Source organism: Galleria mellonella, unplaced genomic scaffold (assembly GCF_026898425.1).
Source record: "Galleria mellonella isolate WM207_F2 unplaced genomic scaffold, CSIRO_AGI_GalMel_v1 utg588, whole genome shotgun sequence".
In the NCBI taxonomy this organism is placed as follows: Eukaryota; Metazoa; Arthropoda; class Insecta; order Lepidoptera; family Pyralidae; genus Galleria; species Galleria mellonella.
In genome coordinates, this window is record NW_026442124.1 from 691,516 (window position 1) to 716,290 (window position 24,775).

General features: G+C 31.8%; 2 protein-coding genes across 3 annotated transcripts in view; one reads left to right on the top strand and one right to left on the bottom strand.

The window, feature by feature from the left end:
• Positions 1–17,960, bottom strand: part of LOC113516618 (serine-protein kinase ATM) — a 31,575-nt gene extending 13,615 nt beyond the window's left edge. Inside the window, exons 1-17 of one of the 2 annotated variants that reach the window (XM_026901049.3) lie at positions 17,688–17,960; positions 16,793–17,127; positions 14,110–14,206; positions 12,987–13,151; positions 11,096–11,325; positions 10,338–10,436; positions 9,961–10,197; positions 9,142–9,272; positions 7,985–8,209; positions 5,966–7,080; positions 4,440–4,870; positions 3,622–4,080; positions 2,699–3,028; positions 1,745–2,307; positions 1,469–1,640; positions 1,094–1,343; positions 552–793 (exon numbers count right to left, since the gene is read on the bottom strand). In XM_026901049.3, coding sequence (XP_026756850.2) covers positions 552–793; positions 1,094–1,343; positions 1,469–1,640; positions 1,745–2,307; positions 2,699–3,028; positions 3,622–4,080; positions 4,440–4,870; positions 5,966–7,080; positions 7,985–8,209; positions 9,142–9,272; positions 9,961–10,197; positions 10,338–10,436; positions 11,096–11,325; positions 12,987–13,151; positions 14,110–14,206; positions 16,793–16,993 — 4,947 coding nt within the window. In that variant the 5' untranslated portion in view covers positions 16,994–17,127; positions 17,688–17,960. Of the gene's footprint in view, positions 1–551; positions 794–1,093; positions 1,344–1,468; positions 1,641–1,744; positions 2,308–2,698; positions 3,029–3,621; positions 4,081–4,439; positions 4,871–5,965; positions 7,081–7,984; positions 8,210–9,141; positions 9,273–9,960; positions 10,198–10,337; positions 10,437–11,095; positions 11,326–12,220; positions 12,953–12,986; positions 13,152–14,109; positions 14,207–16,792; positions 17,128–17,687 lie in introns of those variants that run through there. The other variant, XM_031907797.2, reaches the window with a different exon arrangement.
• Positions 17,961–22,327: 4,367 nt separating this feature from the next.
• On the top strand, positions 22,328–24,177 carry LOC113517121 (pyruvate kinase PKM-like). Its single transcript, XM_026901705.3, has one exon. It carries the CDS (start codon positions 22,471–22,473, stop codon positions 24,169–24,171), a length of 1,701 nt encoding a protein of 566 aa, XP_026757506.2. The 5' UTR covers positions 22,328–22,470; the 3' UTR covers positions 24,172–24,177.
• The last annotated feature ends 598 nt before the right edge of the window (positions 24,178–24,775 follow it).

A 24,775-nucleotide genomic window follows, 5' to 3' on the forward strand; every position in this document is an offset into this window, starting at 1 on the left:
TTTATTAGTTTTGTTTCTTGTAAAAATGTTACTACGATAAATCAATATATATAATAAAATGCTCGCTGTCTGTACATGGATGACATATAAGAAACACTATTACAGAGTGTTTTATGAACAATGATTTCTAAAAACAATGATTTTTAGAATTTTTGTCTGTTTATACGTTTTTGCACGCTAATATCAGAAACGGCTCAATCGATTTGAATGCAGTTTTCACTAGTGTTCGTTTTATTTTAATCAATGTTATATCAATGTAAATAATCACATATAAAATGCTACAAAATAACCGATCAATAAAAAAGTTCCTTTTATTATATGTGTTGATTTTCGAAAATTCTGTCTAACGTGCGAAGCCGGCTCTAATAGCTAGTATGGAATATATTCCCTAAATTAAACAAAATACTCGTAATTACTGACAATTATAATTATTTTTATTTATATTTCACTTTATTTAGTTTATTATGGTTAGTAGTTTGCTTAGAAAAAAATTATATGATTTAAAAAATAATAAACACAATACAAACACTTTAAAATAATAAATACAATACCTTTAAAAGACACACGTTGTGTAATTCACTGAGATAATTGGTACCAGAACACAAAATAATCAATGTAACGGTTGTAACACGTATTAGCCATTGTTCATGTTTTTCATTTCGATTAGGTACCCAAAAAGAATGCTGTTCACTATACGAAATAAATAATTCTAAGTGAATTTTAAAAACAGCGACCTTATTTGGCTCGGAACACTCAAACGGTTTCAATATATGTTTAGTTAATTCTTGAATATCTGTAAATACGTTAGTAAAATTATAACCCTATCGTTGTCGTCTCTTTTATGCATTTACCATTTTTTCTTATCTTGATCACAATCAGAACTTACTTTTATCTAAAATATACTATTTTTTAAATTCATTGAAGATTCTAACTTAGAAATTTTAAAATTCGAACTGATTTTTTTCGGAAGATCCCAATTTTCTTGAAAATTTAAGCTAATATCTATATAATTAAGATGCTCATTTAATTTAAAATGTTTGGTTGCTTTAATAAAAATAATTAAAAACCATGTTTTCAAATAGTCGTTACTTACCCGCAACGCATCGAGCGTTGTTGCCATCTTGAAATTTTAATAAACTATTCAATGTTATAGCTGCTTTATTAGTAACATTAGGATTTTCATCGAATAAAATATCTGAGACAGACATCATTACTGTGCTCGCAAAATAGTCTTGCGGCTGAATATTTACTATCCTGGTGGTGTTATTTGCTGGCACTGTTACTAATGTTTTTAAATCATAATTTCCTATCTCTGAGAGGCAAGTGGTTGCTTCAATAATTGTCTGTTAAATTCGAGAATAAAATTAATATGCCATGACTAAATTTAATGAAATTTTCTATTAATATAGTAAAAAAATATATTTCAATAACATAATACAATAACTAGTCATAGTATAAATACACAAACCTTCGTATCTGATGCGTATTTTAGAATGTTACTGATATCATTTATAATCTGGTGAATTATACTTGTCTCACAATTTTCTGAAAACCCTCTTGCATCCAATTCTATACATAAATCATCCACATATTGCTTATTCATTTTCAAAAAATTTGACATTTTTACTAGGGTTTCATGGCTGTAACAATATGTGTGCATGTGTCTTGTGTTTCAGATTATATTTATAAAAATATTATACAAAACATATAACACTATAATATATAACACAATAAGGAATATTACCTTGGACACTTCAAGCCCAGTCTATGTGTTCTAAGCCGATTTAAAAATTCAGTATTCGTAGAACAAGTATCATTTTCAATAATACCTTGAGACATTGATTGTATGTAATCAACAACATCATCACTTTCCTTCAAATATTCTTTCATGTCTACTATTAGATAATTTAATAATAACTCAAAATCTTCTTCATAACCATCTTCTTTCTTTATTAATAAAATGGCTAATAAATGAGATATGGTCGTACGCAGGTCGTTTACTTTTTCCGGGATATATTTATTTAGTACAATTTTTAATGAATTAGCTAATATTTTTACTTCCATTTTGTTTTTTGATTTTTTTATTGCTTGCCCTAAACTATTGCACACAAAATTACATACAAATGCATCAGAGTGATGACCCAATGGAATGATATCTATGAATGTTAGGAATGTATTTAACAACAATATTTTATATTCAAACACATTCTCCTGTAATACATTTTCCCACAATTTGAATAATGTCTTGAATATGACCACTGGTTGGTTATCGCACATATATTTTAAGATATTTTCATCAGTCAATTCCTGGAAAAAAACCATAAAGTTTATATACTAACAATATGTATGATAGAATCAATATTATAATGCTATGCTAAAGCAAATTTTTCAAAGTGTTATGTTTAACAAATAATCTATTAAACGTTATTAAAAATTTCACATAGACTAAATGGTGGCTATATGGTAATGCAGTATACAAGTTCCTTAAATTGTTTTCAATTTGATTAAACACTGTGTAATAAACTTATAACATATTTAGGCTATGGTAACTCCTTACCATCAGGTACGCCGTATGCTTGTTTGCCTCATTACCTCAGTATAATAAAATATATACATAAAAAAAATATTCAAAGTGTGGATGGTTATTTTGTGATTGCAGTCTAGTGATTCAATAATAATAATAATTAGATAATCATACCCCAAAATACGTAAGTATGGCAGAGAATATTCTCTTTGGGTAGTAATATGTCTCCGTATGTTGAGCAAGTTCTATGCCAAACTTTTGTCCAGCTTCTATATTATCACTCAAATGAGTCGCTGTTAGCAACAACAAATCTGCTATATTTTCCACAAATAAATTACTCCATTTGTCATTATCTAAAATATTTCTGGTGGTTTGAAATAATTTATGAGCGTTCGTTGTCATGGATTGATAGTGGCTTGGATTTCTTGTTTTCAAATCATCTAATCCATATTTTTTTGCGGTAATATATGGAAGGCATAACAGTATGATATTACAAAAGCAGTCCTGTAAATAATTTTACAAACTATTATAAACTATGAAATAAAAATGGTAAAAATAAATAGCATATTCAGAGTTAAATCGAAATTACTGGCATAGTAATATTAAACTGAACGTATTTGCCTAAGGATCATGGATCGAAAATAGCAAACTTAATATTTATCATGTTAATATAAATCATCACACAACACAGTATACTGTGATGACCGTGGCACTGTTCATGTCTATAGGGAACAGTTAACACTTTCCATCAGGTGGTCCGTCAGTTTGTTTGCCATACAAATTTTGAATTAAGTTAGAATGAAAAAGAAATAATACTGGAAATGCATTGAATATATTGGATATATATGCGGATACGTCGAATTGTTTATTTAAACACAGGTTTATAGGTTTAACAGGCTCAGACTATATAATAGTCCTCAATACGCAGCGTCCAGTCATTAGCCACCTTCAAAAACCTAATTAAAACTCACTTCATGTCATTATAATTTTTTCTCTCTCTTGTCTTGTTTTTGTCCTCTCCATACCTACTTGTCAAGTAATAGAATGTAAGATATATTTCTTTCTATTAAAAGCAACAAATATAATAATTCTAATACCTCAATAATTCTTTCCTCTGATGTTTCATATTTATTTTTAATTTCTTTCACAAGATCACTAGATTTTATATTGCCACCATTGTGCCACAATATTTCAGCCGCTACAACCCATTTCATATGCGTCCGTACGAATTCTTCTATGGTATCCATCCCGAATAAAGGTGCAGGCAAATCGTTTATGCTATATTGATTGCAAAACCAAAAATTCAATATCGACAGTACATTACTGTTCAAGTATACGTCTAGATCGGTACTAGCAATAGTACGAGTTATTATATTTAGTACCTTCTTGACCAAATTTAAATCCAAAGATTTTTCTTTTTGCGTCTGCAATGTCAATGTGATTATTTTACGTAATAATGAACTGTTTGTTTGTGCTATCGCTAGAAAACTGTGCATTACGGTCGAAGTACGATTCGCTGATTCATCTGTTAGAATTAACTCTCTTCTGTGTGATACCTTAAAATGAAAAGTAAAATATGTTGTGAAAATATGCTCTATATATTTTCTCTATATTTTTGCTTTCTTTTATAAAGTTTCTATATAAAGATGAAATTTTCAATCATATTAAATGGTAATAACCTAAAACTTCGGCTCAATCTCCAAAGCACATAATAAAGCTGCAAGCATACAACTACACGATTATCCATTCGCTGGATAGCTAAACTGGATAATTATTTAGATACGAGATAATTCAAACTCTATACTAAACTGTGAAAAATTATTATAGTACTTTTTTTTTGTTATTAATTACAACGAAAAGTAAGCAATATTGATATAAAGCGGATATGACGAAGATATTTAAATTTCGTACATACATTGACTGTGAATATATCTTCTAATCCAATTAAGTATGAGTCAATGTCAAAATAAGACAAATCAACAATCAACAATTTCAACAAATAAACACAATGCAAACGGATGCAGTGGATATCTCCTTTTGTTCTATCAATTAAGATCGTCTTGAACGATTCGATGTCATATTTAGGATTCATGTCATGTTTCAGACTCAATGCGACTATTTTTGCTGCACTTTTGTAAATCAGTCCGGCCACATGTGGAGGATAATATAATTTGATACATCTATCCAAGTAACTCTTGACCATAATAAAACAATTTTGTTTCGTATTACTGTCTCGAGACCATATACGATCAAGCATACAGTTTAAAATTTTTACCAATCCAAAAGTTGCTTTGGGATTTCTAAACAAGTCTTTACACATGAATTTCATAAGATTAAAAACTGAATCTGAAAAAAATATAATTATTAAAATATAGAATTTTAAATAATTAATAAACCTAACAAAGATACTTGTGCATCACAATGAGATCAACATTTTTACTCACTTATAACAGCATTCATAAAACCGAATAACTTTCCTCGAGGAAAGAGACGAAACAAGATTTTTTTTAAATTTTTCATACAACTATTGATTAACAATAACTTTTGTATCTATATTAACTTTTATTATCGTTCGTAAATATATATATTACTAGCTGACTCGGCAAACGTTGTTTTACCATATACGTTATTACCATATCGAGAATTATACATGAAAATGTATCCTACTACAATTATTATATTCGATTGCCATATTGCAAGCCTATTGCAGAATATAAAAGTCGCGATTAAAAAACAGGGGTTGATCATAAAAGGATGAAAATTTGAATTTGTATGTATTTTTCAATGCTAAATCATAATAAAATTAAAATAAAAATATTTGTTAAAAAAATTAAAAAACATATTTAGGAGCGGGTCACCCTTACCATTGACGGGTATGAAAAAAAGATGATGGCCGATTCTCAGACCTACCCTAATATGCACGCAAAATTCATAAAAATCGGTAAAGCCGTTTCGGAGGAGTTTGGTAACAAACACCGCGACACGAGAATTTTATTATATTAGACTAGCTGACTCGGCAAATGTTGTTTTACCATATACATTATTTCTAGAATTATACGTAAAAATATATCGTATTATAATTATTATATTCGATTATCATCTTGCAACCCTAGTACGACATATCTATAAAAATCGCCATTAAAAAACAGGAGTTGATTGTAAAAGCGTGAAAATTTCAATTTGTATGTATTTTTCAATGCTAAATCATAATAAAATAAAAATAAAAAAAAATTGTGAAAAAAATAAAAAAAAAATATTTAGGGGTGGGTCACTCTTATCATTGAGGGGTATGAAAAATAGATGATGGCCGATTCTCAGACCTACCCAATATGCACACAAAATTTCATAAAAAATCAGTAAAGCCGTGTCGGAGAAGTTTGGTAACAAACATCGTGACACGAGAATTTTATATATTAGATTACATATATAATAAAATATTACCTATTGGAGCTTCCTCTACTTTGGCATCAGTTAATAATTCGATACATTGAAATGCACACTGAACATCCAAATGGCATGTAAAATTATACAAATTCGGTTCTAATACTGTATCTAATAATTCATTTCTATAATTTTCTTGTTTTCTACAATAAGCCGCAATAAGAAGTATACAATTTCGTTTCAAACCAGCGAAACTAGTTTCTTGTTCATCCTTTTCACATTCTTCAATGTCATCATCGGTGGCACTTTCTCTATTCAAGATCTCCATAATGCAGTGAAAAAGCTCTTCACCCATCCATTGGCGTACCTCAGCACAAAGCAGAGAATCATATTCAAAAACAACCAGTTCTTGTACATATTTTGTAACAATATTTTTATGTAAATTTAGGACGTTATCATCTTTTAACATATTAACTAATGTCACATACATCAGCTTAAGTGATTCTTTTAATAGACCATACACCTGAATCTCTATTATTTCATTGTGATTTACAACATCATTCTTCAACGTGACATCTAAGTAAGCTAACACAAGTCTGACAAGTTTAACATATTCTAACAATTCAATATCATTCTCATTGATTTTGGAAGTATTTTCAGACATTTTATGTTCTAAATATTTACATATCTCATTATGCATTTCAATATTTGCTTCAATGTTTTCATCTATATCTTTATTATCAGAAACTGGTTCAGATTTTAGATGCAATTGAAATTCGCTAAATAATATGCACCTTTCAGTGGAGCCAAATAATGTATCATACAAATTATCACAGTCCGAAGGCGCCAAAAGGGTCTGTCGTAGAAATATATTTTCATTTGCCACGAGTCTCCACAACAGTTCTTGCAAACAAATCACATTAATAGAGGTAATTGAACCTTCCATTAGCCACGAAAGGCATTTATAACGAGTGTCTAATTGACTACATTTATTGAAAAATTTTTGAATTATTTTATTTAAGGTGCATACACTGTGGTTATTGACGGGCATGCCTTTTTCAATATATAATTTAATTAACGGTTGTACATTTTGGTATGTTAATTTTGTGGATTCCAGTAATAATTGCATGACTGTATGTAACATTCTTTGCATGGCAGTTGCAGTTGTTGAATGTCTGAAACATTATTGGTTTAGTAAATAGTAATTAATAAAAAATATTCTTCTCCCCAAAAACATATAGCTATCTTAAATAGGTGGAACAAAAATCGGCATTAAGCAAAATAAAGAGGCAACACTGAACATAACTTCCGTTACATTTTTCCAAAAAACATTAGTTATTAATATTATTAATAACTAATATTTCTTGTTATATTTATTAATAAGTAATATAATATTAATTAGAATTGTTAAATTTGCATTTGGTCAAGGCGTAATAATATGAAAAAAAAGTCGGAAAATGGTCAGAAAATTAATAATAGTAAAGTAATAATGAGATTATTGTAACAAGCACTGTCTGTACTTTTATATATATATATATATATATATATATATATATATATATATATATATATATATATATATATATATATATATATATATATATATATATATATATATTAGCAGGATTCATACATACATCATATTCATTGATACACATCTGTCACGCCTATCTCCCATTAGGGTAGGTAAAAACAATGGAACGCCAAATGCTTCAATTCAAAAAAGTCTCTTTCGCTTTCTTCACATTCATCACTTATCTAGCTGGCTTCAAAAAGAATTACAGTCTCTTTCATAGAATATAATGAAAATATAAGCAAACAAATAATTAACACAACCCTAAGACAGCCTGCTAATATCCAATATAAGTATAAATAAAAAACCAATAAAATTGATTTAATATTTCGATTAGTTACCATTACTCATTTAATTTTACGAGTTTCTGGAATAAGTTCAACAAAACTTCGTTACTTTTTATTGAATTACATTTAAACAACCTATAATTCCTTTTATTTGTTAATAATTTTGAAATACATTGTACTCGTAAAATATTCCCCATAGTTCCGGTAAAAAGGTCTTACCTTACACACGCCTTCCACAATAAGACAAAGTGCTCGTCATTATCTCTGTCCGAACGGTCATTCATAGTCTTTATAATTAAACAACATAACGCCTCGAAAATCTCACAGTCGAAACTGTAAACACCCTTTGATATTGAACTTTCCATTATGCACAACAACGACAAATAGTCAGCTGTGGATACTGTATCACCATATTTTTCAATAAACTTATATATTATACCCAACCTAGAAATAAAATATAAAAATTGATTAATACTTTCCTTAAAGCTGATTAAGGTGTCCACTAAAGGTCCTCTAAATGATTTTATGTCTACATAAATTGGAACAGTTTTGAAAACAATATGATTTATTTAAATAAGGATTTAAACAGAAGTATGAATAACATGGTGTAATTTTGGTCGGTATTTCTATCAACTTAAAATGTAAAAAGTGGTTATTGTGACATAACGATAAAATTAGGCATATAGTATCGCGAAGTTTTTTGTAGTTATTGATGTTTTTTTTCAATGTTGTAGAACATATTTTTGTTCTATCACTAATAGTTTCCGCAGCGCACGCGACGAAAGATATTTTATAGCATTTTTATACCTTGAGTTACGTTACTAAAGTTTTAATAAAAATCCCTAATTTTTTCTAGCAATAAATAATGCCTATGTTACTCAGGGTGAATGTAACTTTCTAATGGTGAAAGAATTTTTGAAATCGGTAAAGTAGTTTTTGAGTTTATTCATTACCAACATACACACATGTAGATGTAGATTAATGAATTCATGTCACTAAAAAATCCCTTTTCTTTCATGGCTCAATATTCAAATAGCTTCATTTTATATTCTTAATTAATTTTTAATCTGCCGACAAATTACTGACATATTTATAGTTTAAATTATTTAGACTTATTAATTATATATATTGTATTATTATGAATGATTATTGTAGCTAGGTCTTTTTTAATTTCTCTTTTTTTTTTGTATAATTGTGATTCATTCGTGATTATATGAAGGTATTCTATGCTCCCACTTCCCCTCAAATTGCAAGACATTCATCTTGTAACACGTGTTCTTACATGTTTATAAAATTACTAAACGAAGCTTAATTGTTAACTTTAATTCTTAGTTACAACTAATATTGTATCACATGTTTACAAAATATACACATACCATGGAATATGATTATGTTGAAATTCTACTATGAGATCACTAAATGTTTTATTCTTATTAACAGTCATTCTTGGCCTTTTCGGTGTATTTTCCGATGTAGATTCTTCGACATCCAAAGACAAATTAAATATCTGAATAATAATGTAAAATTAAAATTTTACAATTATTTATTGTTTTATAGATATATAGAAAGAAATAAATAATTTATTCAATTATGCGACTCACATGCGACTGTGTCACATGCGGGGCACCAGTGAAGGATGATAGGTGAGGATGAAGCGGGTCAGTTAGCCCATCGTGACGAATTCAACAAGAATTGTTCACGATGGTTTCCAGGGGGAACCGCGTGGAGGTCGACCTAACAGGGCATATTGCCAGCAATGAGGCTATCAAACTCCATTACTAACAATCCCTTCCCCCCCCCCCCCCCATATAGGTAGTATTATAAATATATATAGCGGAAGATTATTTAATTGAACATGCTAAGCTCTAAAACTAGTTAGATTTGATTATTTTTGCATTATATCGCTCATTTCAAAATTATAGGCTAATCAACATCATGATATAACTACGGGTAAAGTAGCGAAATGCAGTTAGTCATCATCATCATATCAGCCGTTAACTGTCCACTGATAAACATAGGCCTCTCCCATAATTCGAATAAATGGATCTCATAAACGGATTGGCAACCGCAGTTACGCCTTTGGTGAGGTTTTAAGAGGTATTCTGTTGCCCATCCTTCAAGCATTAAGTTCCTTCAGCTGCCTCGGGGGAAAGAAAAGAATACAGTTATAGATATAATTAATATGCTATATGTACCTGATAATAAACTGATGCAGATAGAGAAAAATATTGACTGGACTGTTTAATATATACATCAATTTGTTTGCGAAGTTTCTGTAAAAAAGTAACCTCTAGGCATATAATTTCCAAAATACTATTCAAATGTTTATTCCAAATTTGCCAGTCATGCGCTAAACTGCCTTCATTTTTCTGTAATGTTCCCTTTGGATGATGAAGAACTATTATTAGTTCCAACAACTCAAAAAAGGAGCACTGAAAATAAACAATATTATTATTTATTATCAAAAGCAATCATGAGAAAAACAATCAATGGAGTTTGTTAGGAACTTATTATAGGCATTTCATTTTACACATTTTAATACTATAGGACTCTACTGCAACTATACGTTTACCTTTCTCTTTTGGTCAATATTTTGATCATAAAAATTTAACAATGAGCTTAAGACATTTTCAGTGAACTCGCACATCTCCAAGCGGCTTTCTGACGCTAGCTGTAAACAAAGACAACTTGTAGTAACTATATATTAATAGACGAACAACACCGTACTGAGGGGAAGGAGTTTTGAGTGGGACCCAAGAGTAAAGTGGAATTTTAAGGTACTTATATAGAATGACAAATAAACTGGCAGCCCACCTGATGAAAGTAACCACCGCTAAAACAGTGGCAAAGGATAATTGTAAAGCCACACATCAGTAGAAGGTCGAATGAAATTAAACAAATTTATGCCTGAACTACAGGCTATGTAGCCATGAAAATGTGTAGGCTACTTCGACACTGCCCCTCCTCCTGGAGACTTTTAGGCCATCAAAAGTTAAGGCTGATACTGATCACAAATAAAATGACTCTCCGCTAGATGCAATACGCTACATACAGAATTCAATAGCTAACTTACATTAACAATATATAATAACACATTAAAATGTTAGTATGGTTCATGTATATTGTAATCGTGTATTTGAAGATGACGCTCTTAGTCGACTGTAACACTAAAGAAATATCTATGAAATTACATTAATTATTCTTCTTACATATCCAACGTATAAAACTATTCTATCGACACTACTCTCGCCATTCAAACGGTTGTAAAGTAATATAATTTGTACCCAGCACCGAGAACAAAACCGATAAAGAGTGAATTATTGTACGTACCGTCTTCAACAGTATAATCATAATTTCAATCATTACTTCTTGTGTTTTTTTGTCATTCACAATTTTGAGGAAACATTTCTTTAATTTTGATAAACTATCTCTCATGGGTATTACAAGTTGACAATATTCTCGTCCAGTCTTGAGAATAAGCCAGACTATCCTCAACTTTGTAAAGTCATCCAATGTAGAAGAATTTGAACGGCACATAGCAATAGTAACATCAAGAAGATCTAAAAATATAATAAGACAACTCTTTAAAATTTTATAAATTATATATTTGTAGGAGAATAAGGAAACAATAATTGTGACGCTTTATACGAGTTGCGTTTGACTGATTTAAGACCGAAATTAATCCGGAATTAATTATCTCAAAATTCGGATCTTAAGACTATCAATTTGTAAATATTACAGTTCCATAATAAGAGTAATTTTTTGTTTAAAAACAAATAGACATACTCTGCAAAAAAAAACAATCTTAAGAATCAAATTACATAATTATACGTAGGGCAAATTGAAAATGTTAGCATCAGCACGACCTGTAATTTTTGTTTATTATTACATAGGTACATAAAAAGTACTAGAATTACAGATTGAGAACTTCTATGAGCAGCTGTAAATGTCGTCGTTAACACCGCATACCAATATAATAAACGACCAGAGAGCTAAAATCACCCATCACTATACCGATATTGAGATACATACACATGCTACAGCAGATTATACAAAAGACCAAAGATTATATAATCCACCGTTATATCTAGTGTTAGTGGACTAATATGAGAAAACTTTCGATTTGGTCGAGACATGGGCGATATTAGTCACTCCAGCGGTGCCAGATGGACTATAAGGTATATCGAAGTGACAGTATTACACAGGGTGACCCTGAAACTATTCAGCTGCATTGAAAGGTGTTTTCAAACTCCTGAACTGAAAAAGATATTGTATAAACATCTATGGCAAATACATCACTCAATTTCGATTTGCCGATTATACAATAATCATGGCAGAATCCCTGGAGGACTAGTATTTATACTATGCTTTATAGATTTAATAGATATTTAGACAAGCATGAACAAAACCAAAATCATGTCTACTACGCTCGAAGTTCTCGACGTGTATGTATACCTGGATTAACTTTTCCTTCTAATTAAGTCCAACGTTGACAGAGAAGTTAACCGACGAATCCAACTAGGCTGAGCAGCGTTCGGAAAACTACACCACATCTTCTCATCCAAAATGCCTCAAAGTTTGAAAACGAAGATCGACCAACGCGTGTTGTCAGTGATGACCTATGGAATCGAAACATGGTCCTACACGGTCGCCCGTATGCAAAGGCTTCAAATTACTCACCGGGCTAAGGAAAGGGCTATGTTCGGAATTTCTTTGCATTGCAAAACCCGACATGAGGATATCTGCAAAAGAACTAAAGTGACTGACATAGTCCGAAGGATAAGATGGCTGAAGTGGCAATGGTCTGGTTACAAAGCTCGAAGAACCGACCACCGAGGGGGTAGGCAGGTGGCTCAGAACCGTTTCTTATGACAGTCTATGGGGGAGGCCTATGTTCAGCAATAGACAGATAATCGCTGCATACTGCGACTTTACCCGCGTGAATCAGTACATAAAGTGTCCTATGTACTAATTTAGAATATAACCTACTCGTGTACCAAATTTCATTTTAATCCGTTTAGTAAATTTTGCGTACGATACGAGTAATAAAAATCAATCTATCTTTACACCCCTCCATCCTTACAAACTTTCGATTTTATAATATTAATAGAATAATATAAATTACAACACATATTTGAACACAAATTCGGTTATATAAGGTGAGGCATTACACAAGACTGGCAAAAAGTTCTCAAGTAGTAAATATTATAGCAAAACTTACCTTCCCAATTACTTGCAGTGATGAAGCTTAAATAATAATCATGTGGCAAAACATATTTATACAGCATACTGAAATATGCATCTCCAATAGCTTTTGTTAGTCGAGTATCTTTCAAAACATTTAAAGATGCCGATATAATCACATCACAATTTATATATGCTTTACCTGGGAAATGAATATGTTTAATAAAATATATCTACTTAACGTATATATAAAATTATATATAATTTTCATCCAAATCGGTTTAATAGCAACAGACAGGGGTAATGTGACAGATTGATTATATGATAATTATGTAGTAGGTATGTATGGTTGGTATACAATTTTAATATTCCATAAATTAAAAACTTCAACTTATATTTATGTCTTGATATCTAACTATGTCTTCTATACAGCCTTACCAATTGTGACTCATTATATCATCTCCATGGACATAAATTCAACCATCATATAAAAACATGGTAATGGGAAAAATCTTTTCTATGGAAATGTAGATCCAAGACATGAAATGCAAATTTCCTTGAAACTAGCCACTTTTTTATCACTAAGTGCTTTTTCATGCTATGTTTGAAGGATCCGAGATTATAGGATAAAGGAAAGACCATTCTATATTAATAGGGTATGGTGCACGTAAGAGTTAATAAACTTATTTGTACTTGAGAGCAGACTGTCAAGCGTGTATGGATATAGTCGCTGTTCTAACTCCGTGGTGCGATATCAGAAAGGGGAAGGTGAAATAACAGAATTAAGTTGTTTTAAGTACTCTTCATGGAATAAGCGGTAGAAGACACTGAGGGAGGCTACATTTCTACGTAATTGTAAAGGTTCTAAAGTTTTGTTCACCTCAGCATCTCACACGATACGAACAGTTCATCTCTACATAACATCAAGAGCGTGTAGAATGTACTGAGCAGAGCCATGCCAGAGTTATGAGCAGTGTGCTTTATAGCAGAAGGCTTTCTCTGGTCTGAAGTACTGTCGCGCTCGGTTGAGATCTCAGAGTTTTTATGCTGTTTTAGCCACACTCTCTACTATTGTTATCAAGATAGATGGAATACAATTAATATGACTATGGTAAAGCCTTTGCAGAACAGAGTATTAGAAATGATTGAATATTTATTACCTTTATTAGCACCAGAAATACACAAGTGAAGTAAACTTGCACATAAAGGTCCTGTCACATTGTTGAATGTTTTAGATGTTTCAAAATTTTCTGTTTCCTAAAAAAAACAAAAGTATAAAAATTTTTAACATCTATAATCACAAATGGGACCATCACATATGACTAATTGTTGTAAGATCCAAAAGACAACATGCCCATATTTTACAGAGCACTACATATTTATAGCAAGCTTTTTACCAGCTACTCCTAGAGAGCATATCCAAATGAAACATACACCAAAATTTAAGCTGGAGCTTCAGCTATAAAACTGTAAAAATCTCATTAGTACAGTAATTTTTGTGTGATGCGAGAACAAACAGAGAAACCGACAAAATTTCTAAAAATTATTGTTTTGGCATCCATTAATCTAATTAAGGTCCCTTATATTAATTTTTCTTTATTATCTCCATTGACATACATGGTCTAGTTATAATTTTATTATATTAGTATAAGATATACAATTTATACGTTATACATTTACTTGAGCAATTTCAAAGATTACACTATTCCAGAATTCAGACTTGATCCTTATCATGTTGGATTTGAATATGCTAAGGGAAGGGTCAATCTTAGGCCCCTTTCTCTTTTTAATCTACATAAATGACCTTCCCTTTATGGTAGAGAAAATTGCAGATATAGTGCTGTTTGCGGATGATACTTCGTTAGTGTTTAAAATTGGACGTCAAAGTAATCAATTAGACGATGTAAATTGTGCTATGTCTGCAATATTAAATTGGTTTACATGTAATAACCTATTATTAAATTCCAGCAAAACAAAGTGTATAAAATTTACACTTCCTAATGTAAGACTAATAAATACACAGTTATTGCTTAATGACGAAATAGTAAATTTTGTTAATGATACAGTTTTTTTAGGTATAACAGTGGACTCGAAATTACAATGGGGGCCCCATATTTCAAAATTGGCCAGTAGACTCAGTTCTGCTGCATATGCAATTAGAAGAATTAGGCAATTAACAGACGTGGCGACGGCTAAACTTGTATATTTTAGTTATTTCCATAGCATAATGTCTTATGGCATACTGCTGTGGGGTAAAGCAGCCGATATAAATACTATATTTGTTTTACAAAAGAGAGCCATACGTTCTATTTATGGTATGGGTTCAAGAGAGTCATTACGTCAGTGCTTTAAAGACTCAAATATCCTCACAGTTACTTCACAATACATTTATGAAAATATTATGTATACACGGAAGAACTTAGCGAGTTTTAAAAAACTCAAAGACTGTACAAGTAGAAACTTACGCAATATAAATAAGCTTATTTTACCTAAATGCCGTCTGCACAAAATCAGTAATTCATTCTATGGTAATTGCATAAGATTTTATAATAAACTGCCGGAATCTGCATTAAATCTGACAGAGAGGCAATTCAAATCTTATATTAAACAATTTTTATGTAAGAAAGCCTATTACAGGATAGACGAATTCATAGATGACAACATATCAAGTAAATAATTAGTTTATTAGCATACAACGTTATAATTTTTTTTTCTCATTGCTTTCTTGATTTAATTGATTAATTTTAGAAATATGAAAGCGTAGCGGTTTTTTGTATTAATTGCCGCATGCATTCTTATGTAAAATGTGAATACTATAACTATCAGATGGCAATTGTGAGTAGCTTTGACGTGGTCTAGTGTTTTGAGTAGTCATGCTCACTAAAATGTCCAGACTTGTGGCGGCGTGGTGGGCCGGGTCATTGGGCTCCCTAAAATATGGTCGAGCGCAGTGATGGCTGGCTCATCCGTCATACTCGTGAACGGGTGCTGCTTGTAGGGACTGGTCTGCTCTAATCACTATGACTGATTTCCTCTTATTAATTGTTTAACCAGTTGGTTATGTATTCAATTTTTTTTTTTCTTTTTGAGTATTTAATTGAATTAGTGCTAATTGGTGGTTTGTATTCACACAATTAAACTTAAAAATGTAAAATAATAATAAAATTATTTAAAAGAGCATCACGCAAGTATCTTGCTCGTTCTTCTTGTGATGAGACAGCTTTCCGAACGAGCGGTAAATTAAAAAAAATGTAATGACTTTTCAAAAGTGCTTCAATGTAAGTTTATTTGAATAAATGATTTCTATTCTATTCTATTCTAGAAGAAGACTTCCTAATAAAGTCAAAACATTTATCGGAAATGGTACAACACAGTGAGTTTGTTATTTTCCTGTTATATATGTATATAGATAAAGCTGTTTACAAAATCTTTATGTGAAAATTAAAAACACTAGAAGTGACAGTAAAAATACTCTGGCAAAAAACTCCGGCCCTCGAAAGTATTTAATCTGACCCGCGGAAGGTCCATCGACAGTGATAGTATACGGCCTGCTATAATTACATTTTGACAGTTGAGAAATATAAAGTAGAAAATATTATAGAAAATCAAAAACAATTCCATATATCTCATACGCCTACCCTACGAATAAAAATTAATTATTATTGAAGGTAATTTGTAACTTTTGTATGTAATGCTGTAATGTTTTTATAATATTATGATTAAAATCTTTAACACAAAATGCATTTTTTCTATAATTCTGGCCCTACTCTGGAATTTCTTAATCTTGCCCCCCCCCCCCCCCCCGTTAAAAAAGACCACTGCACTAGAATAAGCTATAAGTACCTTAAGTATGTAGTCATTAATGTCATTGAATAGATTACTCCATGTAAATCCACATTTCTTTAGAGTATTTTTCGTTAACACAGCTCCCAAAGCATTCCTTGAAAGAAAATCTTTTAATGATTCTGCACTTCTCTTTCGGTCTGTCGCCCGTGAAGCAGTAAGCCCAACGCAGAGATCTCGTACAGTGTTTTCGAAATCCATATTTATTAAAAATATTCAACACCTACTTTAAAAATGACTAGAGGTTTAAACTATTATAACCACTCCTTTTTTAATGTAAAATATCTCTCTCTCTCTCTGTCATAGATCATGTTTTTCTTTCTAAGTCTTCAGATCTGTAATATTATACAAAAATAGAATTTGTAATAATATTGTTTTCTACAAATATGGCTGATTCATAAATGAGGGAAAAAGATTGTTAGGAATAGAGCCTAAAATCCCCATAGTTAGCCTGTTAAGTTGACCATGATGCAGTGCTTCATAGAAATATCATAATTATTCTTGGTGAATTTGTTACAATGGACCAACTATCCTGGCTTTACCCTCACCTAACATCTCAACATATATATACCAAATCTACATAAATAAATAGTTACTTATTAAAGGGGCTACCTGCCCTGAGTCCAACCTTGTCTTTCTCATTGGTAATTCACAAAAACATGCCAATGCATATTCTATTTTCATCACTTTAAAAAAATATTCTTATGTTCCTAAACTAATAAATATTAAATTTGTATCTACCATAATAAAATAAAAAATATAGAGAAACAATTTAACTGTACAGTTTATCTGATAGTAGCTAACCATATAATTATGGTATATTTATAGTAAAATATTTGACAGGGTATATTGTTAACAATATGGACTAATCTTTCCAAAATGAAAGACTCCTTACCTATACGTTAAGTCGATAAAGCCTTAAGAGATAACAAACTGAAATTTATAAATTAGTAAATATTTTCAAAAACATTAACGAAAGCGATACAGCCACCCCTTAATGAAGGAAATTAAAAAAAAAAGAAACAAAATTTGAATGTGAAACGTGACAACAAAGTACAAACATGAGTGTAAAGTAAGAACAAAAAATTCCAAAATCTTTAAGTGTAAAAATAAAATTTTTGTCTTTTAATACGGTCGATTTGAAGTTTAAAGAAGCGACGGAAACATTAAAAACAAAACGTAGTTTGAATTTGACAATTATATCTGACAGTCTGTCAGATCTAGTGTTGCTATTAATGACTGGGAATTATTAATTTAGAAATTTATAAAATGTAAAGGTTGATTCTTATCTTAGATTACAAATGCTTCGAATAGTCATCATATCAGCCGTTATCTGTTATTTGCCATTTTTTACTAGAGGGAGTCTTTGTACACAAGTTGTTTGCTTGGTCACCTCTGTCCCATTCGTATTTCTACCGTAAATTGTGTTTGCACGGCTGTGTTTCAGTTTAAAGGGTGCGATATGGCAGTGAATTTACGGGGTACAGAGGGATAACACCTGAATCCTCAGGAATGGCAACGCATGAGGGGTATCACGGGCGAAACAGTATAGTCTGTTATGTCCATGGTACGGCTGATGTGTATAGGCGACGGTTATCACTTTCCATAAGGTGAGCCGTCAGCTTGTCTACCATTCTAAGTTAAATAAAAAAATCTGCTAAAGTACTCTAAACTTATAAACTGTCGTATGGGATAGTTCTGAGCCACCTGTATTGGGGGTAACGGATTGTTAGTAAAGAAGTCTAATAGCCCTCTTGCTAGCAATATACCCCCTCAGGTCGACCTCTCTGACCTGCATTCAATCTCATCTATCATCTTTCACTGGTGCCCCGCCAGTGTATATCGATTGCGCAGGCGCGGATACCATTATGTTTTCATCTTTTAAAAAAAGACACCTACATCACTGGCATTGCATTTAAGGTCTCCATCTACTGAGCGTCGTCCTCCACTGCGAGTATAGTATTCATGTCGTCCAGGGATTCCGCTATGATTTCTATATCATCGGCAAATCGTACGCGACTGATGTAGTTGCCATTTATGTTTATACGATTTTTTTTCCAGTCTAGGAGTTTGAAAACATCTTGTAATGAAGCTGTGAAGCGATGAAGAGATTCGAGGATGTGACGTCACTCTCTCTTACATTTTCTGCACTTGGATGAGTTTCTATTGGTGTTTAGCTTAATCTTTGGTATTAGATGAGTGTGTCAACTTAATTTAAAAACCATATCTTTTTAAATTAAAACCGGCCAGTAATTTATAGTTCCTTAATTTCATACAATAAAGACTCATACAGACATACATATCATACACACAAGCATTCATCAATCTACCAATCAAGATTGGCCTCCCATACCACTCACACAGTACTCAAACTCTGCTCTCAGGAATCGCTACAATATGGGAGGTGTCTTTATATTTCAAAGTCACCTCACAAAGTTCCACAGTTTCTCTAATGAAGAAGTATCTCACGTTAATATGATTCGTGCATTGATGATGAATCGAGTTCTCTGCGATAGCAATGGCCGATTGAGTATAACTAAAGATAGTGACTGGTTCCTTTCTGGTATCAAAGATTTTGACGAGAAACCTGCACAGAAATGCTACCTCTTTTGAAGTTTCCGACAATGATACGTATTCTGCTTCACTTATTGAAAGTGCGATTGTGCGTTGTTTCTTTGTTTCCCAACAAATAGCTCCTCCTTAGTAGACAAATCCAGAGTGCGATTTGCTTTTCTTCGTCTCCAGCTTGAACAGGATCAACATACCCTTGGATAACTGGCAATGTCATTCCTTTATTATATTTTATGCCATAGCTCTTTGTTCTTTTTGAATAATGCCACACTCTCTTTGTTGCAAGTCAATGTTCCTCAGTGTAACAGGCATTAAACTGACTGATAGAACTGACTGTGTTGGCTATATTTGATCTTGTACACACTGCTAGGTATAATAATGAGCCTACGATTCCTTGAAACTCAATCTTGTCATCCGGTTTGTGATCCGGTGCTGGTCTAGTCAGTCTCTGGCCTGGTGCAGACAGAGTAGCAGCCACTTTGCAATGAATGAATGAATGAATGGTTTATTTTCTTTTCACAAAAGGTAGTAAAAAGTAATAACTTGAGACACAATTAAATATGTGAGACCAATTTTATGAGAGACTTGTGCCTTCAGTAGGTTTCGCGTGTGTGTGTGTGTGTGTGTGTGTGTGTGTGTGTGTGTGTGTGTGTGTGTGTGTGTGTGTGTGTGTGTGTGTGTGTGTGTGTGTGTGTGTGTGTGTGTGTGTGTGTGTGCGTGTGCGTGTGCGTGTGCGTGTGCGTGTCCGTGTGCGTGTGAGTGTGAACTCGTGTGCGTGTGCGTGTGCGTGTGCGTGTGCGTGTGCGTGTGCGTCTGCGTGTGCGTGTGTGTGTGTGCTGTGTATATGCTAAGATATATAAAAATGTAGAATTATTAAAATAAATAACGTAGAGACCTTAAACTGATGGAGTCAAAAGACCTTCTATTTGCTGGTAATTAAGAGATTTTAGATATTTAATAATTGTTTTTTTTTTCAACTTGATCTATGTAAGGGATATATATTCAACAAGTAATTAAATTTATTGTAAATGTAGGGGCTAAGAAAGCAGAATTTTTGAGAGAGACTAGTGCGGAAAGCAAGAGAACGACAGACAGAACTCTTTCTACGCTTATGACTATTTAGATTTGGATCGTATTTTTATTTTATTAGACGATTGTTAATAATACGTTCCAAGATAAAAAAAAGATGTCAGGATGGAAATAGGCCTAAAAGTACTAACTGTATTATTCATAGTATTGGTGTAATATTTGTAGGTATTATGTGCACTAGACATAGTGCCACGCATTCATGGACTATAACAGAAGATTCGATCCCGAAGCACATGGAAACTGAATTATGATTATCATGTGGTCTAAACATGTTGAGTTATGAAATCGAAATGTATGACCAGGGAGAAGACAAACACTTATTAGTAGCGTTGGACACAATATCAATGTTAATGCCAGTACAGAGTATTATGTTTTTGTATTTAGAAATCTTTTTAGTAGCCCATCAGTAGAAATAATAAAATTGGTAATGTTGAGATGACTAGGAAGACGATATATACCAATTATACATGTTTCGGAATTAATTTTTAATACCAGGCAATTAGCGTTATTAATGCTGGGTTCCTCAAAAGTAATTGCTAAAGATTTCTTGTAATAGATTACTACACCTTCATTTTGAGAATTATGAGAAGTTGTGTAACTATTATATATGCGACCAGATCTGGGGTTATTTTTGCCAATTGCAACCAACATTCAGTGAGAACTATAATATCCCAGTCTATTTTAGATATGTAGATAAGGGTGTTATAATTATTTATGTTACAATTTATACCTCTTATATTCTAAGAAATTAGTAGAAGAATGATTGTTAGTTATATGTTTATTCACGCTATCAATGTCGCAAGAAATGGATTTAGCCACGGTTAGTGAATCCAGACCCAAGTTATTTTCTTCAAAATCCATACAATCCATTGTCGGATACTGAACATTAATGTTTAAAATAGACAAACATCCCATTTAATAAGCCACGATATTTGGATATTTTGAATAATATGAACAATAAACTGATGACATGCGTTGTGATATACTAAGCTAGTGTCTATAAAAGTATGCAGATAAATTGTGAAGTGTAAGGAGATGAGTATGTATCTGTAATTTGTTTATTTTGTTGTCCAAGCGGCAAGAAACTTTTTATTTTTCACGTGTTCATGGGCAACATAGAATAGTCTTCGTACTTTGTAGGTTAAATATTCTGATATAATAATAATCTTAGTCGAGCTATTTTTACCAATTAGAGAAGTATTTAATTGCTGTTCTTTATTTTCACGAAATTTTATGTTACTTTTCTTGTTTTGGATCAGAATATTTCCTTTATGTCGCTGTCTGTCAAGGAGGTTTCAATGTAATTTTTACTGTGTATGAATATCGCACTTGCTACTATTTGTTATTGAAAATGAAACAGGATTTTCTTAATACCACGAAGGTGATAAATAAGCATACAGTCCTTCTGATGAGAAACCTATGGACGACTGTAACACTAAAGGTGTCACATGTTCGTTGCCGATTCTAAAGAAACCTGAATACCGTTATTGAAGAACCTCTTTATGTTTTTTATGTTAAGAGTGATCGAATAGAGACTTTAATGTAGTGTGAGAAAGTCTTTATTCGCTCGCTTTGTAAGACCCAGTGGGCCGTCTGTTACGATTTCAATTAGTGATTTGTAGTAGACTTTATAATGCAACGTTATGAGTTAGTTAGTTAGAATTATGTACGATTTCACGGAGAATATAATATTTCACTAGTTATTTGTGAAATATTCCAAACCTAATACGTAGTATGACTTATTTAAGCACTGACAGATTACCTTGGTAGTTTGTTACGAAAAAATCAAACAAATTAAAACCTCCTTTTAAAAGACACTTAATTCGTACTATATAAAATTAAAAAAAAATGCTGACTTCATGCGGATAAAAAATACTTTTGATCACATACACTGTTATATAAATTATATAAATTAAACGAATTTTATGAGTTTTGTTTTTTAAAAACAAATATATCTTGTTTTATATATAATTTTTAGATTTTAATTAAAGTTTTAATTTTTTTTAATATAATATACAATGGCATTACCTTGGCATATTCCAATTGAAGCAGTACCTAAAGCAAATGAAAATTATATACCACCTCAAGCATCGTTACTAAAACATTACTGCAAATTAGATATCCACAAAAACCCCTGTGAAGAATTACAAACTGGTCTTATGTGTGATATTGGAATTCATAATCGAGAACCAGCTACAATACAAAGATTAATAGCATCCGGAATGACTGTTGCTAGACTTAATATTCGTGATATGGAACCAGATGCTTGTGCCCAGTTAATTCAGAGCATAAGACAAGCTGTATTCAATTACAGTGCAGAATTGCAATATGTTTATCCCTTGGCTGTTATGGTGGATGTTAGAGGGCCGGACATCGCAACAGGTGATTTAAAAGGTGGCCCGCAATCAAACATAGAGCTTATTCAATACGCTACAATCAGGTTAACTACTGATACTAGCTGGCAAAAAAGTGGCACAGCTGATTGTCTGTATGTCGGATACGATCATCTTACTGAATTACAACCAGGTGATATAGTTTATATTGACAGTTTAACTCCAGGAAAAATTAAATTAGTCGTTTCAGAAGTTGGAGACGATTCCATTGAATGTTCAATAGCATTCGGTGGTATAATAGGTGCAAAAATGACTGTACGGATTTCTCAAGTTCCATATGATGTAGAAAATGTACGTAATGGACAAGGAGTTAGTTTACAATCATTGTTATATAGCGATATTTCACAACAAACCTTTGAACATATGGAGGAACAAATAGCATGGGCCGTTGCTTCAGATGTAGATGGCGTGTTGGTGCCTAATGCTCAAACTACTTATGATATTCGTCAAGTAAGAGACATATTATCTGAAAAAGGAAAACATATCCTTGTTTTCGCGTGTATTGATTCTGTATTAGGATTTGATAATATTGATAAAATTTTATCTGAAGCAGATGGTATTTATTTGGATCGGTGCGTATTAAGTACAGATTTACCAGTAGAAAAAATATTTATTGCCCAAAAAATTATTATCGCTAAATGTAATGAAATAGGAAAGCCTTGCTTATGTAAAGCAGTAATAAATGAGCAGATTCCTACTTTATGTGTTACTGATATAGCTAATCTAGTATTAGATGGCGTAGATGTGCTGTCTTTGGAACTTAATTATGATTCGCCTTTAAAAAAATTTGCACCTTCTTATGATGCTATACGTATAGCTGAACACTGTTTGGCTGCTGCTGCAGTAATATGTAGACACGCAGAACGAATAATCTGGCAACCAAAGGTGTACGGTAATATGGAATTGATGCAAAGTCCTCTTGAAGAACCTACAAAAGCTGTATGTGTTAGCGCCGTAGAACTCGCAATGCGTTCACGAGCAGTTGTAATTATTTGTTTGACAAATTCTGGACGTACAGCTAAAAGTTTAGCACACGCAAAACCTACGTGTCCCATTGTAGCTGTTACTCGCGCTTGTCATACAGCAAGGCAATTGCGCTTTTGGAAAGGGATTCGCGCAGTGCACTATTTTGAGGTAGCTAAAGGTAGTTGGAGTTCTGAAAACGACTCTCGGATACATGCCGCACTTGATTATTGCAAAGCAAAACGTATTATACGTGCCGGTGATGCATATGTAATTGTTACTGGGTCGCGTCGCGGCGTAGGTTATTGCGATTCTGTTCGACTTTTATATGCAAGCGCTCGTGATACAGTTATAATAGAATAAAATAAATTAGAAAAAAAAAATTAATGTATTCCTTGTTACTTATACATAAATTAGTTTTGCATAATATATAGTTTTATTTTGTAATTGTAAACAAAGTAAGATTATCTTCCAAAAAAACTGACTTCATTTACAAAACTAGTTATCTTAATTTAAAAACTCAATTACTAAACCGATTTTTACAAATAATCTATAAACTAATCTGTAAGTTTATCCTTTTAAATAAAAACAGAATTTTCAAATTCGTTTGCAACTGACAGAGTTATTAGGTAACAAACATTAAAAAAAAACAATCGAATGGAGAAATTCCTTCTTTTATAAAGTCTCGTGAAAGTTCTATAGAATTCTAAATATCTTAGGTATCTTATATAGTGTCGCCATAAAAATGCAACTTTTTTAATTAAATGTACGAAATGGGGTCACCGTATTTTCCTTTATTATTCAGGATATGGGAGAAATTACATTAAAGTTTAAATTAAAAAATAAAAACGATACGAAACGAAAGCACAAGGTAAACTGCATAAAAATTTATAATGATATTTATTTTTACTGATTACTTTGGTTTATATTTAAGTATAAACATAAAATATGCTTTCATTTTATGTCT